At 37.0% G+C, this 15250-nt stretch overlaps 1 protein-coding gene across 1 annotated transcript; it reads right to left on the reverse strand.

The window, feature by feature from the left end:
* Positions 1–9088: 9088 nt before the first annotated feature.
* Positions 9089–13263, reverse strand: LOC307122695 (uncharacterized protein C14orf93-like). The gene is made up of 4 exons (XM_079810864.1): positions 12095–13263; positions 11896–11990; positions 11688–11804; positions 9089–11604 (listed from the first exon to the last, which is right to left on the reverse strand). Exons 1-4 carry the CDS (start codon positions 12187–12189, stop codon positions 11378–11380), a joined length of 534 nt encoding a protein of 177 aa, XP_079666990.1. The 5' UTR covers positions 12190–13263; the 3' UTR covers positions 9089–11377.
* Positions 13264–15250: the final 1987 nt, after the last annotated feature.

A 15250-nucleotide genomic window follows, 5' to 3' on the forward strand; every position in this document is an offset into this window, starting at 1 on the left:
TAACATACAGTGTAAACACTTCACAAAATATGTTTGGGAGAAACGGATCTACCTTAAAACATACACTTGAAACAAAAAGGTTTACAACAATAATTAGCACAATGATTTCAGGCAAATAACAGGAATCGAAACAACAAGCGTGGCGTGAGAGAGAGGTCTGGCGTGCTCTTTTATCTGAGGTGGTCTTTTCCGATTGGCGAGATGGTGTCAGTGGATGGTGTCAGCAGCTGGTGAAGATTGACAGGAGACTGGACCAATCATGGGTATCTAAGAAAGTGAAAAAAAGAAAGAAAAAAAAAACACACAACACATCACACGGACGTAACACTTTAACAGATCACAGATCAAAGCTTTAAAAGTGCTCATTGACACCAAAGTCTGCATCTTCAAATCATTTTGTAAAATGTTAGCATTTTAGTGTATTTTCCCCCAAAAATATAATGCATGAGTTTCTTTTTTATTTCAAGGCTGTTAATATAAGATATGCCATATTGTTTTAAAAGTATCAATTGACAGACTGTTGATAACACTCATATGAGCATTTCACTGATCAGCAGATAGCGTTCAAGATTACTGAATGAAGACCCAGAACGAGCTATAGGACTATGCAAGCATTTGGGGTGTTGATGGACTCCATCTAGTCCAGGGGTGGGGAACGTTGATCCTGGAGGGCCACTCTCTTGCAGAGTTTAGCGTCAATCCTAATCAAACACTCCTGAAACTAATCAAGGTCTTCAGGATTACTAAAATATGCATCTCATTTAATTTAATTTCGAAGGCTGCCCACTGTGAAGGATGCGGTATACAGAGTGTCCTCAATCAGAATTAAACGATACGTCCTTCATAGGACACACAGGTGGAAAAGGAAACAGGAAGTATCACGTTGCTATGCCAACACATTCACAGTTGTGCTCTCACACCAGTTATATGAATGAAAATTATTTATAACTTGAAAATGACTATGAAATGTTTCTTGCCTTGACAGCAAAGTACTGTTGTTAAACGTTTAAAAATCCCCAAACACTTGTAATCCTGTTTACAACAACTATCTATTTGAGATAATACAGCTTAAAAAACAAAAACAAGTTTGAAACTACTTCTGTTTAAACACCACATCTTCGCTTGCATGTATGTTTGCCGCAAAGAATCGTGGATTATCTGCAGCAGTGAGGGATACACCTCATGCACAGTGAGGGACACACAGGTCGCATTCAGAGTGTCCTACTTACTTTTCTGAAATGAGACAGCCTATATATTGACAGTTGTTTAATCCACCTCTGCTGAGATTTTCAGAGATTTAATGTCTTCTTTTATCTTCAGTTGATTTGATCTAAAGCTGTGGCTGAAGTCAGTTTTAGTTCTTGTGTTTCTCTTTCCTTCAGTGATTCAGCTCATTATCATCAGGTGTTCATCATCAATGATCAATCATCACTTAATTATCTCATTAACTTCAACACTGTTTCAATAGTACTTTAACTCAGTAGTGAGCACACAAATAAACACTAGACAATGTTAATTTAACATGGGTCTTTTGTTGTGTACTATTACATAAATCTTACCTGTTTAATTTACGGATGGCTGACAAATGAGTCACATTCAGTTTATTAATACAAATACATACATTTTTCATGTTTAATTTATGTATTACTTACAAATATGAGTCACATTCTGTTTATTAATGTTAAAACTATATAATTCAAGTGGATGGAAAATGTATATGCAATTCAAAAACATAAATCATAAGGTTAGACATAAATGTTTTTGGAGTGCACCTGATCCAGCTAATTAAGGTCTTCAGGATTACTAAAAACTTCCTTGCAGGTGTAAGTTGGAGCTGTGGCCCTCCAGGAATTGAGTTTGAGACCAGTGTTCTAGTGTGTGGAGTGCCGTGATGTGACCAGGAAAGCACATCACTAATCTGTAGAACCATCAAGATAATCTGGACTTTACTTAGGATTGTCTGAAGGGGAGAAATTGGCCCAAAATCGCCCTGGTTATCTTTTCGTGTGTACCCAGCATTAGGAGGAAGTTACTACTCTCACAACAGCTTCATGTGATTATGTGTCAATGCTGCTGTTGGTTAATAATCTACAATAATCAAACAGCGCTATATCAGGACAGTTGTGATTGGGTGCTGTACAAGGCCAAAGGTGCAATTCAGTTTATCAGAAGGAGTTTTATTGCCTTTATAATAAAAAAGCAACAAAACATGATTATAACGATAACACATTTTAGGCAAAGCAGTTAGAAGACTCAGGCCTAGTCCACACGTACACAGGTATTTTTATAACCAGAGTTTTCCCTCATCCGTTTTTAAAAAACAATCAAGTCCACACAAGCACGGTTTAAAAAAAACTTTGCTATGATTGGCTGGCTGATTTTGACACGGGTCCCATCCACAGCACCGATGCACTGAGGGATGCCATGGGCTCAGTGAAACCCTTCTACAAGTTCCTTTACTTTGGACTCAGTGTTCTCTGTTCTGCAATACAATGAGAGAACTGTGCATGTATCTATATACATGTGATCAGCGCTGTTAGCAGAGTTATTAAAAGCTACATCCACCGTTGCATAGACTCGACTCATGTAAATAAAAGTGCACAATATGACGTCAAACAAAGGAGAGAACGGCGCTAGGCCTGTCACAATAACACCTTTTGCTGGACTATAAATTGGCCAAGAAATAATTGCGATAAACGATAATATTGTCGTTCTGAGACCATTTTCATCTAAAATAATGATAATGGCATAATGACGCAGGTACACCTTTTCAAAGATCAATAAACTTTTATTTCTAAAGACTATTTAACACTGAAAACAGAAAGCATTTTAAATATCCACAATAAATGAAAAAAAAAAAAAAAAAAAAAAAAAAGCAATGGACTCTCAGTCTGTTAACAAACAAATGCACTTGATAAACAGCTGGAAAACTGCAACGGATGATTGTGTTTTAGTTAGTGCTGGGAAGCGATACAATTTTTTTTTACTAATTAATCGCATTTTTTTTTCTGTATTAATCACGATTAACACGTTTTTAATGTTTTGATATTGTAATAATTTCAAAAAGGCCAGTATCACTGATGTCTCTATGAAACATTGTATAACTGAAAGCTACCAATTTCAACATTTATTAGGCTTTAAAAAAACAACTTTTAATTTAAGTGAACTTAAAACAATCTTTACATAACCCCATTATAATAAATGTTATGTTTACCTGTGCCTTCCCTGTTAGACATATACAGAAATGTAATAGTTATCAAACACCTTTCTTAACTGCATAAATAATAAATGAAATATAGATTAATCATCATTAAAGCAAAAATTTTCTCTGTTCCCGTTGTTCTTTGATGAACATTAATGACAGGCATCATCAGTGCTCTTTAAGATTGGCCGCTGACGAACATGACGCAGATCTCACGCGCTGTCCCGCGCATCTCATTACAACTCTTTAAGTTCATTTAAGACGTTATTTAACTAATTTAAGACTCCTAATATGAGAATACTCAATTCTCTGTGTTGTTGTTATTGTTTGTTCATGAGCAAAAGAGAACTCGATGTGAGCAGGAGACTGATGCGAGTCTGTCTGTGCGTCAAGTGTGTGTGTGTGTGTCAGAGTGTCCCTCGATTAGCTGACATGAGATGCAGCCACACAGACAGGACACTGACACACACACACACACACACACACACACACAGACAGGACATTGACATACAGCGCATTCTCGTCGCTCTTAGAAGCATTTACATGTATAAGAGCGTGATCATATAATGTAACGCCATCGGCAAAAATGGATATAAAAACAGACGCTGGAAATTATCACGTCCGGAAAAATTATCGAGCTCATTTTTTTTATTGTGTGAGTAATTGATTTATTGACTATCGCGACAGGCCTAAATGGTGCACACTTCGACTTCACAAGCCGAAATCTCCGGTTGCACTGCCCCCCCCCCCCCCCCCCCAGATCAGAGCCAATGATTTTGTCTGAGCTATGAATAAAAAAATTTAAAATAATATAATTCATATTTTCTCATTTTATTTGTATTATCTTATATTTTACGTTTACACAGAGTGGAGCTATAGACAAATGTTTGGCAGCTGTTACATTTTTTTCTTTTTTACAACAAATATTCTGATTTAACTTTGAGCTGTGAAGTATTAAATAGATTAGCTTCGATATTTGACCACTACAATGACACTAATAATTATTAATTTCTGATAGGAATGTAAAATCAATCTGTAGTTATTAATATTTTGAATACAATAACGAGACACAAACCTTCAATCACGTTTGCTTCCATTTATTTTTGATCACAGTGCTTCAGTAGCCTACACAAGGCTACAGACTTGTAGTCCACATTTGGAGAAATATAGGCTATTCACACGTTTACCTCATATTTCTTTAGATAGAATAGAACTATGATTTCTTAATGACTCATAGAAAGATGATTCTCTGCCAATCCATTAGTCAATATTGCGTGATAATAATTTACCTTAAGATGTCTGCAAATTTCAGCGTTCTGTCTCATAATACATTTATGCGTCCATTATTATATACAATATCTGCATAAGGTCACAATAGAGTGAGTTTTGAGCAGAAATATGGCATTAATCTCATACTGGCACTCTGAAATAGATTAATGGTGCGTGGCTGACTTTCTGAAAAGCTCTGACTGCATGGATTGAGGAGTGTGAAACAGGAGACGCGAAAGCTACAGTTAAAGTCCATTTCTGATTTTATTGTTGGGGGGGAGGGGTGTCATTATTATTATTATTTATAATAATATAAATTATATCCAAGGTGTATATAAAAAAAGTGAAACTCCGCCTATGGCTGTAACCAGAGTTTCTAAAAATCTTCACCCTGTCCGGAGTTTTCAAAAAAGGTTACCAGATACTGCGTTTGCGTGTGGACGAACAGCCAAACCGCGTAGAAATAGCTGCGGTTTTGAAAATACCTGTGTTCGTTTGGACAGGGCCTAAAGTCACTGAATTTAAATTAAAGTATTGCCACACTGGTTAATGTCATTCTGTAAATTTCCTACATTGCATTGTGATATTGTTCATTACCTACCTGTTTATTTTATTTATTTAACCTTTATTTATCCAGGTAAACTGTTTGAGAACCACTTCTCATTTACAAACATGACCTCTCATGGGTCAGATTTGAGGATTCCTGCCAAATGAACAACGAGTGATGTTAATTCAAAACCGGGGAATTTACTGTGCAGATACACTAGGATTTGTGCGCTCAACATCATCTCTTCTCTTTGTGCTGTGAACTTTCCAAGGTGCATCACTGTGCACTCTGACTCCATGTTGCTTTAAGCACATCATTCTGCACCCGGGATGCGCATAAGCAGAAAGTTATTTTTGCATATGTGTGGTTTCAGTTCCTATATTTTTTCATAAATTTAGAAAAAAATTGTTACGAAATCTTTGATTAATTGTGATTTGTTCTTAAAATCGTTCGTGTGCACATTTCACGCACACATTTGTGCGTATGCATGCTTAGTGAATGAACCCAGTGTCTTTTCAGTTGATTTTATCTAAAGCTGCGGCTGAAGTCAGTTGATGTTCTTGTGTTTTTCTTTCCTTCAGTGATTATGCTCATTATCATCAGGTGTCTTCAATAATCAAACAAACATCACTCAATGAATCACTTGAGTATCTCATTAACTCTAACACTGCTTCAGTGTTACTTTAACGACTAAAAGATGTCTGCATACTTTCAAAAGAACACATACGTTTAATTTTTAATCACTGTTACAATTTCAGAGGTGAAAACTGGCAGAACATTAAGTTATTGAAATACAAATTTAAAAAAGAATGTGACAGCAACGAAAAATTAAGTATAAAAAAAATAATCAGGCTTTAAGCATAAACGGTTCATGGGTGTATGTTTCATGACTTTACAAACATTTGACTCAGTGTCTATTTCAATGTGCCTCAGATTTTCCCACAAAGTCTAATGCTCTTTTCACATAATGTTCTCTAATCCAACCTGTTACATTTCTTATAGGGTTAGTTCACCCAAAAATGTAAATGCCGTCATGAATTCCTCCCCTTCATGTTGTTCCGAACCCGTCCGACCTTTGTTCATCTTCAGACACAAATGAAGATATTTTTGATGAAATCCGAGAGCTCTCTGTCCCCTCCATAGACAGCAATTTAATTAACACTTTCAAGGCCCAGAAAGGAAGTAAAGACATCGTTAAAATAGTCCATGTGACTCCAGTGGTTCAACCTTAATTTTATGAAGTGACGAGAATAGTTTTTGGGCGCAAAAACAAACAAAAATAACGACTTTATTCAACAATTTCGTTCTAGATTGTGTCAGCTCCTGCGTCATAATCACACGAGTGTCGTGGTGCTCACGTGAACAGCATCGGCTGCCGTAGATCTCGAGAGCGCTGCACGGAAACTGTGTAGGAGATGGACACAGGCTAGAATGTAATTGTAGAATAAAGTCGTTATTTTTGTTTGTTTTTGCGCCCCAAAAAGTATTCTCGTCGCTTCATAATATTAAAGTTGAACCACTGGAGTCACATGACTATTATAATGATGTCTTTACTGCCTTTCTGGGCCTTGAAAGTGTTCATTACATTGCTGTCTATGGAGGGGTCAGAGAGCTCTGGGATTTTATCAAATATCTTAATTTGTGTTCAGAAGGTTTTTACGGGTTTGGAACGACAGAGATCTTCCAACAAGTTGTCACAGCTTTTCACATTGATCTTTTGTTTTTTTAAGCTCATCCATGATGGTCTGTAACTTGTGAATTACTTTCCTCATTTCAACAATGAATCTCCCGGCTTTTGACTTGATCTCACTTTCTCTTATTTGGCCATTTTTTGCAAGATTGTCCATGTCTTCGAGTGCCTTGTTATCTTCGATAACTGAGAAAATGTCGAGCACAAGACCAACACCAGCAACAATTCCTGTAAGGGTTCCAGTCAGACGCACAGGTTTAGACATCTGTGCAGCCACTTCACCAATGTCATATATCCATATCATGTGTAATATTTCACTGACGGTGGCAACACATTTAATTAAACCACTGATGTGGTGCTCTGGATAATTAAGGGTATGCAGTATTTCATTGGTATATTGACAAGAGACTTTCATAATGTCTGTCATAGGGATGATGTTGTTCTGAAATTCTTCAAGTTCATTTATGATGTCTTGACTTATTTTTCTCTGCTGGATCATTTTCTTGAAGTTCGAGATTCCACCACGAATTCCACCATGTAAGGCCATCGCTGCTCCTACTCCACCGACAGCAGCTGAAACCCCTATAGTGAATGGAGCTAAAGCTAATCCTGCGATCATGGTGACTCCTCCAGCTATTCCCATCCATCCTTCATTTCTGGATCCTTCAGTAGCACGTCTGAAATCTTCTTCAAATGTATTGATGAGATGCCTCAGTCTCTCTATGCACTGCTGGAGTTCAAGGTGATCAAGGTCTCTCGAGTTCAAGGTCTCTTGTGTAATTAATTTCTCCCTACAAATAATATATATAAATATATAAAGAGAACATGAATATTAAGAATGTATTCTATATTATACAATTTGTTTATGTATATATATATATATATTTGAAGTGTATTAGCTGATATGTTGATAAAATTCTTAAAATTCTTGATTCTTTGTAGTTCATGTATTCCTTCATAATAAAATAATCCCATTTTTGTTTATACAACCAATCATTCTGGTCCATTGAATCAAGGTAATCCATAAAAACAATCTCTTACTTGATATCGGGAGGCACATCCAAGCTGTTTCGCCGGCGGCGAATGGATGACGCCATTATTGCTGTGATTAAGAATACACAAGTAAATACATTTTCTGTTTGCATTTATTATATGATCACATATTATAACTATAAATAAAACAAAATCAAAGAACACAATTTGTTATTCTTGTCATTATGTTCAAAATGGTTTAAATAGAAATCTGTCTGTGGAGTTTTAGTCCGCACTACTCAGGGAAGTAAATTTGTCACATACCTTTTTTTTCCCTTCTTTTTTTAAATTAAGTTCACGTGTACTTATAAGTATAATTTATGTAGTAAACATACTAATATCAATGTACTAGAAGTATACTTGTAAGAGTACTTTTTCAATACTTGGGACTAAATTGCCCCACTTTTTAGTAAAATTATACATTTATGTACGTTAAGTGTAACAGTAGTAAACTGTGAGTGCACAACTTATCAACTACGTTTTTGGTTTGTACTGCAACTATACTAAAAGTGAACTTATAGGTATACTGATTTATCATATTACTTATATTGTAATACTTGTAGCACATTTATGAAAATACAATTTGAAGTATACTCAGTTAACTATTAGTTTAGCATTTTATACTGCAATTATTCTTGTAAGTTCTTTAAAAATCAATATTTTCAAACAATGTAAGTTTTTTTAAGACAGTAGGCTACTCAATCAAAAGAGTAAAGACAACTTTAAACCATGAATACTTAAAAAACGTTATACTTTAGACTAGTATATCTCGATCAAAACATTGATTACAAGTGTAGACCAAATATTGACTTTTCTGTCAGTATAAGTCAAGTATACTTAAGTGTACATACAAAGTTGACTGAATGTATAATTTCTTATTTTTAGTTTAAAAGAAGTAAACTAATAGCACTTAGTTTCTTTTTTGTAAGGGGTAATCAAAACCTTGATACTGTTGTTGCAGCTAATTATTCTGTATTATATAGCCTTCATAGTTATATTTTGAACCATTCTTTTAACAAACAACAATGTAATCAAAATGACTCACATTTCTGCTGGTAGAAGCAAAACACATTGCTGTAGCTCTGAATCTACTTCATAGTTCATGTGGACTTCATTAATATCACATTTTTCCTGTTCTTTTAGAATTATATTCCATGTAAGTGATCCTTGTAATTTTACGTAGAGAAAAGGCTCTTCCCTGTAGAATTAATTGTTCTAAAGTACAACTGTATGGGACAAACATCTTAATCTCGGTCATAACATTTTGAGGGTGTGGTAAAACAATAAATCAAGTCCAAAGTCCAAAGTCCCATATGTCACATACACAGAGATTCAAGATTCAAGATTCAAGATTCAAGATTCAAGAGTTTTATTCTTTTTTTATTCTGTTTTATTCTTAGATTCAAGATTCAAGATTCAAGATTCAAGAGTTTTATTCTCACAGTGGTACAGACGGCAGTAAAATGTTGTTACTCTTCTAACAAAGACAAGTCATTGTAAGTATAAATGGCACCAAACACTGCAAGAATTACAGATGTGTGAAGACATGATGAATGCCAAAAATTGCACTGAATGTGTAAGAAATTGTAAAACCCCATATAATTAAATTTGTCTAAATGCATGGAGAACCAAACTATTTTTGTTCAACGTAAATTTCAAATGGCATAACTCAACACAGAAACACAGCGGGACAAATCTTCACTCTCTGCCAAACAGAAATGTCACTGGAAGGTTACATGCACCGATTTTGTAAATTTGTGCTGGAATGACTCTGTGATTAAGAACTTTAACAGTATTTTTTAAATATGTAAACATTTTTTATGTTGTGGTTCCTTATATGGAGTAACTTATGTTTATTACTCAAAGCCATTTTAACTCTCATTTGGCTCTCTGAAGATCTCAGCAGAGGAGGATTAAACAACACCACAAACAGCATTACCAGCTTCACACATTACTGACCAGACTGACTTTATTTCTGTCAGACGTCTACAGAAGCTCTTAAGTAAAATAGTTTGTGGACACCAATACAAAAGGATGTTCCCCTCAAATAATGCCCTATTTAAGGGTATGGAGGGCAATTTCGGATTCAGTGTTATGCTGCGTTCACACCAAACGCGAATAGAGCATCAAAATTGTGTTCGATTATGTTGCGGAGGGGGCGTGGTTTAGCGAGGCACTGCACGCACTGCATGCATGAGCGAGAGAGACTGACTGGGCACTCCTGAACCACAGAGAGCTGGAGGAAGTTTTATTGTAACAGACTTCATTGTAATATATCTTATAATTTGTTTTGTGTGAACATTTCTGTGCGTTTAAATAGGTTTTAGGGCTGTATTATCTGTGTAAATAAGTAGGGACTTTTATTTTGAGGGGTGTTGCAGTCAACGGAGCGATAGGAAAAAAGAGGGAGCGATTGTGAGAGTTTGCGGTACATCATTCAGTGGGTTTAAGCAGATTTAAAGTTTACAGTTTGTTTAGCACCCCCGAAAAGACAATAGGTGTGTATGTGCTTGTTTACTGTCATTTGTAATGAGTATGTTTGTGTATTTCGCTGTATTGTTTGTTATTGATAATGCTATGGAGAGAAAGTTTGTGAATGAGGTGTTTATGCGCACTTCTTTGTTTTTTGTTCAGCTCTTATGGTGATTTTTGGAGATAAACGGTTTCAATAAACTCCTGAAACATCAGTAAAGTCTAGCCATCATTCGGACGGGGTCCGCTACATTTATTGTACTGAGTTGTTGAGAGCGCTGTGTTGTTAGCGCGAGCTTATTTGTAGCTGAGAGTTCTGAATAAACAGTCCCAGTCGACTCTGTCTTCCATCTTTGTAACACATGTAATGTACCATTACAGCCGTCGAGATGAACGAAGAGTCAAAGTGTGGATTATAGCATTATTTTATGATCTATTCCTATCACATGAACGGCTGCAGTGATGAGCATTGAGTACACAGGCAGTCTGTTGATCGCGTTAATGCAGTGATCTCCTCATTGCAGCGCGTTTTCTCTCACAAAATGCTTTCACCACAACTAACAGCAAACACGACATCGACATGATTACAGTAAGGTCTTCGCATTGCAGCATAACAGTGTCATTCATTATAATGGCAGTTTGCACTGCATGAAAAGTGGGATTTTCGACCCCGTAAATGCCTGTAGACTCCCGGAAATCTCCCTAATTTCCGGCAGTTTTCGACAATTTAGAGGCAGCGAACGTCGCGTTCGTCTGTGCCACAAATTGTCGTAAACGAACCATGACGTAGGTGGAGAGCCCCCCGCTGAGAGACCGCGGAGGTGCGACGCCTCTAATTAGCATATGAATAGCAGCGAAACCAGAGAGTCAACGGCCTGACTTGAATTTACTCACTCACTATTGGCTGAAGCCACTACATTTAAAAAAGAAAAATCCCTCGTGATTGGTTGGCAGATCACTGCAAACCAATCATTATTGGTCCCCCTGGCTCATTATAAATGTAATCCCCAATAATAAATATATAATTTATGTTGTAATAATTTGTTTTATATTAATGTTATTGTGCTATGAAGTATTCATACCATCAAGGAATATATGGGAAAATTATACGGACCGTGCCGTTTATTCAAAGAAAGAGCTTCATTTATAAAACACAGCTGTTTATTCAAAGAAAGAGCTTTATTGTTAAACACACAACTATGTACAGTGCAGCAGTAATGTCTCGTAATGTAATGTAAAGTTCGGCGAGCTCCAGGCTGCGAGAGTCCGGTGGCCGCACAATCCATTCAGACAACCCGTCAACAATGCCGTCTTCCTCGTCAGACATGAGTTCAATGGTCGCGGACTTCCAGTCCATCTCATCCTCATCCAGCACACTCTCGCTTCCAGCAACTGTAATACAATCCATAAAGACAATAAGCAACCTGAAAAATACTCACATTGACAAAAAACGGATCTAATATAATAAATCTTACCCTTTTTCTTCTTGATCGACTCCGAGCTAAACTTCGCAGTTTCTGCCTGCGATGTAAGTTCAGGTTGTTTGTATCTGAAGCTCCGGCGTGTCGATTCATAATACGTCTTACAGGCAGCTGGAAAACAATTACATGAGACTGGTATTAATAAAAACAGTCACGGTAAAATTAAACAAGGAATGAGAAAAACATTAGACGTTATACTTACACACAATGTCGTCGTGATCAGCGGTTAAATCTGGACTCGCGGAAATCGCTCCAAGCAGATAAGAGCTCACGGCTTCGTTATGAGGCGAGGATAGTCTGTGTAAACAAAATGTGCAGTTTTAAGCTCGGATCTATTAACGCATCCATTTCCTTATACAGCTGAATAAAAGCATATTCTTTAAATCGTAACGTTACATTACCCATGCCCTGGTTCATAGCGCTTGCAGTTTGCCTCAGAGTTGTGAAGACGAAGACAGCCTCCTGAAAATTTGTCGAAGAAGTTGGCCGCGTCCATGCAGAGAAGTTCAAGGGGAGCTGAAGGCGAGACGCCGTCCTGTCATTGTTGATCACGAAAAAGCAAAGCAGTAGTGATGTTACGTTCGTGAACAAATCGTTCTTTTTGAACGAATCTTTTAGGTGAACGAACCGTTCTCGTTCAAGTGGTCCTGTGACTCAAGTGACTCATATTTCTCGTTTACTGAAATTCCTCCCTCCACAGCAGCGTGGCACTATTAGCAGCGAGGAGCGAGCGCATGCGCAGCTCTGTGGACTGTTTCATCCTGTCAATGACAAAACTTCGAGCCAATAGCATTCGAGTATAAGATGTGACGGAGCATGTGATTTGTTGAATTCAGTGAACGAATTCGCCTTTCACTGACCGAGATGCTTTTGAATCCGACTCTGACTCTGAACCAAAGACTGATCTCCTCCTCGACTTGTTCGTGAACGAAATGAACCAGCTATTGAACGATACTGATAGCGAACATGTAGAGCTCGGCTTGTGTCGTTAGGCATATACGGTATGCAGCAAAGAAAGACATGTACACTTTACCATTTTAATGAAAACAGTGTAATAATGCAGGCTGATGGTTAAATGATTACTTAAGGACTGATGTATTGTGTTTGTATTATTTATTTTCATTGTTGTTGTTTTATAAAATGAATACAAATTACTTCATTACGTTCGAGTCATGTCATGCATTTCTCCAAAAACTGTAAAACAAATAAAAAATGCGATATTATTGGAGGTAACGAACACGTCCATCACTGACCGAGTTGCTTTTATTGAGTCTGACCGAGAGATCTCGTCAGTTTATGACAGTTTACAAAGAAGGGAGTCTAACAACAAACTGATTTTAAGAAATGCATTAAATTAACAAGAAAATGAAACAAAAGAATGTTAAGAGGTGAATAAAATAAAAAAATGTTGATGTATTTTGGCTGTGTGTGCGTGTGTGTGTCTGCCTGCACAGATGTGTGTGTGTGTGTGTGTGTGTGTGTGTGTGTGTGTGTGTGTGTGTGTGTGTGTGTGTGTGTGTGTGTGTGTGTGAGTGCGTGTGATTGTGTGTGTGTGTGTGTGTGTGTGTGTGTGTGTGTGTGTGTGTGTGTGTGTGTGTGTGTGTGTGTGTGTGTGTGTGTGTGATAGAGAATCACAAGAGTCCGGAAATCAGTCCACAGAGGGGCTTAATTTATCCCTATATTCTTCAACCTCATTGAGGTTTCAGACCACCAAGGAGCTCCAGAAAAACCTATTATATTTATTTTCACTTTATTTAAGTTAATGGGTGTGGCAAAAGTGCTTCAATTACATATAGGCATAACACCGTAACTTTTTATTTTGTGTGTATTTTTTTTTACATAACATTGGTTATTGCTAATGACATACAGAGTTATTAATCTACTCTGTGAGCCCGGACAAGTTGAATCTACTTAAAAAATTGGAGCAAACTGGTTGCCCTAAAAATGTAGTAATGTGAACTAAAACGAGTACATTTAACTTAAAATGTTTTAGTTTAAAAAATTCAGAACCTAGATAAAACTCCCCCTGCTGCTACTCTGATTTGCATTTTTTGTAGCTCACAGCTTGTTCATTTACATGATAAAGCCTCCTCTAGAATTAAGCGAAGGGGGGGTCATGGGGGGACAACTGCCAAGCAAGGCCCACGTCAATTTCCGACAATTTACGGCAGTTTTCGGTGTTGCCTGCAAATTGCCGTGCACAGTCGTAAACCTGAAGTTTCACGGCAATCTACAGTGCCACATACTGACGAAAATCCCACTTTTCATGCAGTGTTGGGCAAGTGTGCAGATACACTCGCGATATGTGATTGACAGATCCGAACCAAAGAGTATAAAAGCCCAAGAGGCGAAACTTTGTTGTGTTATGGGTAACAGTCTGTAGATGCCGCTGCGGAGGCGCGGCTGCCATTATTGACTGAAAGCTGCTGAAATCGTTAGCACGCCTCACATAGTTCATGTGTGCACTTGCTAGATTGCACATCTTTTTTGTACCTTTCCGCCTGTAATAGGACATTCACAGATTGTTTTTGTTTTTGTTCTTGCCATTGAAACATTCACTGTGTGCACTTTCACTGAAGATGTTGAAAAACAAGTTGTTAATATTTTTTGTGATATTCTATGTAAAAGATTAACTGTCTTTAGAAATGTTCATTTATTATTTTATGTATTTATTTATTTATTTTTCCAAATCAAATATATGGTGATGTTCACTAATTTCAAAATCAACATTTGAATAAATATCTTATTACTGTGTGTTTGCCTATATATTATTTCATGAATTTCTGTTATTCATATAACAAGGAAAATGCATAATAGAACATAAATATTGATAGATTAAAGGTTTGCAGTAATTTTATAATTGTATCTTTGCAAACCGTAAGTGGTAGGCTAATGAAGGCGATTCGGTGGGGTGCATGCCCTTACGAAAAAGTACTATAGGAATCTTACAGTATTTTGGAACAAAATATTATAGTAATCTTACAGGAATACTATAGTAATTTGGGACATACTATAGAAGTACGATAAGACTACTATTGTCACAATCACAAGTGAGAGTGCCCCTGATTACCACCTGAGGGCACTCCACCCCGGACTGTCACTCCATCACAAACTACATTACCCATAATCCTTTGCCCGGACTCATCATCACTCATTGTTTGCAACTGTGTCACATTACCTCATTACCCCATTACCCCAGCCTATATAAACCATGTTAGCTCTGTAATTAACGGCGAAGTCTTGTATGTTGTATCACTGCATTTCTGAGCGTTTCCCTGGTTTCATGTCTCTGGTTTTGGATGCCTTGCCTGTTCCGTGGATTACCCGTTTGCCTGTCTCTCCTGTCTTGTTTGCCTGTTTGGACTGCTTACCTGTTATGACCTCTTGCCTGTTTGATGACTACGAGTGTGGATTACCCTTTAATAAAGCTGTGTTTGGATCTTCTACCTTCTGACTCGGAGCAGTACGTTACAACTATAGCAGCTTTAAAATATTATAGAGGTATTACAGAACATCACAGAAGTATGTTATGTTCTGTAATACCTCTAATATCCTAG

The sequence above is a fragment of the Gobio gobio genome, assembly GCF_949357685.1.
Source record: "Gobio gobio genome assembly, chromosome: 2".
Taxonomy (NCBI): domain Eukaryota; kingdom Metazoa; phylum Chordata; class Actinopteri; order Cypriniformes; family Gobionidae; genus Gobio; species Gobio gobio.

What these genes read in the sequence shown, in the direction of transcription:
- LOC307122695 (XM_079810864.1), bottom strand. Translation starts at nt 12,189, where the DNA reads ATGGACGCGGCCAACTTCTTCGACAAATTTTCAGGAGGCTGTCTTCGT. An exon ending in CGCTATGAACCAGGGCATGG is followed by an intron (nt 11,991 to 12,094) that starts GTAATGTAACGT and finishes TTGTTTACACAG; the next exon opens with ACTATCCTCGCCTCATAACG. An exon ending in TGATCACGACGACATTGTGT is followed by an intron (nt 11,805 to 11,895) that starts GTAAGTATAACG and finishes ATTGTTTTCCAG; the next exon opens with CTGCCTGTAAGACGTATTAT.